The sequence below is a fragment of the Chaetura pelagica genome, unplaced genomic scaffold (assembly GCF_000747805.2).
Source record: "Chaetura pelagica isolate M959 unplaced genomic scaffold, ChaPel_1.0 scaffold177, whole genome shotgun sequence".
Taxonomy (NCBI): domain Eukaryota; kingdom Metazoa; phylum Chordata; class Aves; order Apodiformes; family Apodidae; genus Chaetura; species Chaetura pelagica.
Window position 1 is genome coordinate 1149838 of NW_009953803.1, and position 5086 is coordinate 1154923.

The following is a 5086-nucleotide window of genomic DNA, read 5'->3' on the forward strand; positions in this document are numbered from 1 at the left end:
AGGAATCACCATCCCAACAGGTCACTGACCATAAGGGAGCCCTGGAGTTTTCCTGTCCAGGTTTCAGACATATTACCTCAGGATATCCAATCTGTGAGAAACACTAATATATTGGATGATGATTTTTCTTCCCCCCCCAAAATAACTTTCAGGAATACAGACAGAATGTTCAATACATCAATTTTTAGAAGACAGCCCTAATGACTAGGCTTCCAGCTTCAGACTTCAGAACAGAGTTTAATTCTCTTTCCCACCACAGACTGTATTGATGGTACTTGGAAAATTCAATGATGGAGGAATCCACAACGGTACCAATGAACAGGGACACTCAGCACCCCCAGCTGAAGCCACCGAGCACAGAGCAAAACAAACCCATTGATTTCTGGGAAGCTTTCTGTGCATTGATGGGAAGATCCAACTGCTATGAATCTGCTAGCTGAAAGCGTGGCAGGACAAACCTCTCCAGGGGTTAGACAGGTTCCTCACATGCAGCCCAGTGAAACCCAGTTGCCTGAGAACCACTGACATGGGCTAGTGGGTCTTGCTACTCCATACTTAGGTAATGTAGTAACCACAGAGGAGTAACACTGCCTGGCTGACACTGCTCAGATGCTTGAGCAGATACATGAAACTAAAAGTCTTCTTATCCCTGCAAAGAATTCAATTTCAAAAAAGTCTTCTGCAGTTCTGTCCATTTAAATCACCAAGGCTTGGAGAACCCTTCAAAGGCAGAGTTTATATTCCTGAAGCCCAAGACACTGAGTTGTACCAAACAGGAGGACAAGCCTTTCTAGCTCAGAAACAGAATAGATGGTTTCTAGAAAACCAGATAAAGCCCAAAGAAAATGAAACCAGAAGTAATTGCCCTGACCGGTGATCACAGAGTTCCCACAGCAGAGGGAAAGGATCCTCTGCTGTGACCTATTATCCCTACCCTGTTACACTGGAGCTGTAACCTCTGCTCTCAGCAGCAGGTAAAACCTTCTGTCTCCTCTGCCATCCTCTCAGCATCTCATCCCCTGTTCACATCCTCAGCAATCCCCGTGTCCCGCTGCTGCAGGGCAACGGAGCCACAAAGGAGGGGGCTGAGACCAAGCTCAGCTCAGTGCTGAAATGAAGAGCCAAGGGACTATGATGTGACTGCAAGGTGCCTGTTTGTTCCATTTCTTGATTTCTGCTGCACATACCAACACCTCTGCTTTTCTTATGACTCTCAGGAGGGTCAATTGTTTGTAAGTAAATGAAATTTTTGGGTGAAAAGCAAGCTAAATAGAGTTTAAAAATGGTACTAACAGAGATCTGAATACATGTAGCTCCACATACACAGTGAGATGGGCATCACTGCATAAGGATTCATACAATTTTGTTTGATGTGTCAACTCAAATTATGTAACAGAATTGAAACCCCATCACAGGAGCATCTGTCACCACTCTAAGGCTGAAGGGATGCAGATCTGCATGGGGGGTTGTGGGAGGCTTGGAAGTTTTTGCCAACTCCTCAGTTTGTTTATACTTCTATAAAAGAGAAACAAGTACATCATCAATCTAAGGGCTGTGGCCCAAAGAGACAGAAGGACTCCTGGAATGATCACATTCTAACACACTTTGGGTAAAGAAACAGAATTTTGTTCTGGTGCTCCACTGAAATTCATGCTTTGAATCCACAAATGAGAGATATGAAGCCAGAAAAGATTCTGAGTTATTAATGAAAAATGTTCATATAAAGAAGAGATCTGTAGAAATGATATTTGCAGATGTTAAAAACTACAAGTCTGAACAACTTCTGTCTCTATCTGTACACAGAAATTCGCAACTACTGAACCGGAAGCCAAAAATCTGATGCAGATTCTTCTGTTAACTGCAAAAATGACCAGGATCCTGTATTTCAGACAACAAAAATGCAAGTTCTGATTCTTTTACACACAACAACACTTACAGGTAACTGTACTGAGTGGAATAAAGCTTTAACATTAATAAAGAAAAATATTTTCCCCTATTATTCAAGATATTTCACTGTAATATTATTACAATTGTTTTTAGAATCATCAAATGACAAAGTTGTTCTGATTTTTAGAAGATGCTTATTCCTCTATCCTGGACCTGTTTCTAGCATAACTAAAATATTAAACAGATGTGGGTGAGAGGTGGGAGGGAGTCGTTTGGGTCACCAAAGATCCCCAGGATGCTGATCAGGAAGCAGCACAGACTAACCCGAGGGGTTTTTAGGGGATCTCATGTACCCCAGCACTGCCTTCTGAACGAAGTGTGGGGCAGGGAGAGCAGCACATCTGACCATGACAATCCAAGTGCCTTTTTTTCCTGCCACAATGTATCCCCAGCCCTTCCCCCTCCCCACTGGCACTGTCCCTCTGGCTTTCCCTGCTGTGCTGCTCTTCAGAAGCTGGTCAGAACTCACTCAGTGGTTTCATGTATTATTCAGTATTTGCCAGGCTCAGTTCTGCTGATGAATGGCACATAAAAAGTTACGAGCAGAGAGTTTTATGGGGAACCTGTAGCTCACTGGAAAGGAAATGGCACTTCTCTCAGTCTACATGTTTTATTGAAAACAAATGTCATTGTGATAAACAATTTATGTACCAAAACCGTAACTGGAATGAACTTCAGAATTAATATCTAGCAGAACAAGATTAGCCTTGCAGGCTGTTTTAAGAGCACTGACAGATACACAGCTGTACAGCTCTGTGGTCTGACCCATCGATACAACACAAGACCTCTGACTGTCATTATGCTTATTAGTGTCAATATCAATGATTTCGGTTTTGCCACATGGAGACTGTTTTACTCCAGAAGTATATTTTAAGAACTGTAATAAACATAAGCACACAGGTGGACAATCACCCATCATCTGCTCCTCACCCTTTTCTGAAAAATTATGACACAATTACAGTCGTAAAATTATTAACGATTGCAGTTTGTAAAAGCCTGGTCAAATATTGACATTGAAAAAAACCAAAGAGAACAAACATGAAAAAGTAGCAGTCTGAAGTGTAAATGGCCAAGCTCACAGAATATGTAACAATTACTATCTTTTTTTTTTAAAACAAAATTTGAGAGATCTGATATGGAAGTGCAATAGGGGCAAAAATATTAAAACTGTTGTCTGAAACCAAGTCAAAAGGTTCTGCCTCCATTTTAGAGACAGGAGAACAGAATCAGGAATAATTCCTTTCCACTTGCATCGATTTTCAAATTATTGTCAGTGAAATTATGATGTTAGAAAGGTTTTATAAGTGTCTGTGTCAAAGGCCCTGTGTAACTGTGTCATTAGTTTTAGTCCCCACAAACAGACCCCACCATTTCATGAGAAAAGAAACAGCAAATCCCAACTGGCAGTAGCACATTCACTGGAATCTGCAGATGGGTAAACTAAGTTTTTAATTACTCTGGCCAGCAACCTCCAAGATTTACCTCTACAGAGTATTTTAAGCAACTAGTTCAGAACACAGAAGAAATGCCTGGAAAGGCTTTACAAACACAGGCATCTCCTCTGGAATGGCAAGAGAGACCCCACTGGAGAAGTTTGTTACAGACTATGCAGACACTCCTACACCTGCTTGAAGAAGCAGCTTTTAAAAACATGGCCTGAAGGACACAACTGCTAAAATGGCTTTGAAGGAAAAGGCAGCAGAGTGTGACAGTCCATTGGGAAGGATTCCCAAATGCATCCCACAGGAGTGGGGCTGAGACTGAATGTTTCCTCTTCAGACTGGAGGCAGGAGGGCACAACCTGATCTACTACACCATTGAAATAGTGAGTAATATAACCATGCATGTGTCTGCACAAAATGTTTATCCCCACTGCATCTCACATGGAGCCCCCTGCCCATCCCCCTCCCAATCCCCATCTTCCTTTTTCCCTGCTCTACAACACTGAATTACTGCACCAGCTTCAAAACACCAGGAAAATTAAACACAGTGCAAGGAAAATTATATCCAAACACTCCAGCAGATTCATCAATCACAATAGGGAACAATTTAGCACAAGCACCTCTCAAAAACTTCTTAATATAAATACATCTAAAACACCTTTCTTCCATTTGACTTATTTAAAAGCTCTGAGCAACCTGCTAAAAGAAAAACAATTTGCAAATGACAGACTGATTTGTGATCTCTGCAAGAATTTGCTGCTTACTGATGCCCTTCTCAAATGCAGAACCCAGGAATACCGTGGAGAGTCAATTACTCCCTGAGAGCTTCAGGCCTTACTTACTCATTAATAATCAGATCTGGTGCAAAGCACAGGAGATTTCCATTGGATTGCTTGTATGATCTCCATCCTAAAGCAAAAGCCATCAGGAACATCCATGAGTACTGCAGCAGGGTCATTTGGTCATCCAGATGTAAGTTTCGGAAACCTAGAAAAATGAGAATGTGATGGTAGTGGTTGCAGGGGAAAGAAAAAGCCACCCCATAACTTCTCCTTAGCACATCTGTATTACCAACGCAGATTACCACTTTTAAAAGTGTATTTAACAAGAATTTCTGCCAACTGTGTCTGCAGGTGGGAGCCAACCCATCACCAAACCTTCCACATTCCCCTGGGACAGTCAGCTTAGCTGAGCAGCTACAGCACCCGAGAGAAAATGAACACCCTGACTTGTGCTCTGGGCCTGCACACTCCAGTGCCTGTTCCCAGCCAAAACACCCTACTGATGTGGTGAGGGGCAGTAAAACCAGCACCATCCATCAAGGCAGATCAGACAAACCAGTACAGCAGCACCAGTCTGTAAAAGTCAAGAGAAACTCCTTGCTAAAAATATTCAAGAACTACTGATCTAAGAGGTTTGGCTAGAGCTAACAAAAATAGCTTTCTATATTACTTTTAAAAACAAATCTCTATTCTAGTACGAATTTTAACACCCAATGGTCAAAGGGCTCAAGCAGAATGACCTAATTTGTTAGAGTAGCAAATCACAGAATCATAGGATGGTAAAGGCTGGAAGGGACCTTAAAGATCCTCAGGTTCCAACCTCCCTGCCAGGAGCAGGGACACCTCCCACCAGCCCAGGCTGCACAACCGGCCCTTCAACACCTCCAGGGGCAGCCACCACCTCCCTGGGCCGCC

The 5086-nt window shown here is 42.5% G+C and overlaps 1 protein-coding gene across 1 annotated transcript in view; it reads right to left on the reverse strand.

Moving 5' to 3' along the window:
* Positions 1–5086, reverse strand: part of NR3C1 (nuclear receptor subfamily 3, group C, member 1 (glucocorticoid receptor)) — a 56578-nt gene that overhangs the window by 7333 nt on the left and 44159 nt on the right. The window contains exon 5 of the mRNA XM_010001231.1: positions 4232–4376. Coding sequence (XP_009999533.1) covers positions 4232–4376 — 145 coding nt within the window. The remainder of the gene's footprint in view (positions 1–4231; positions 4377–5086) is intronic.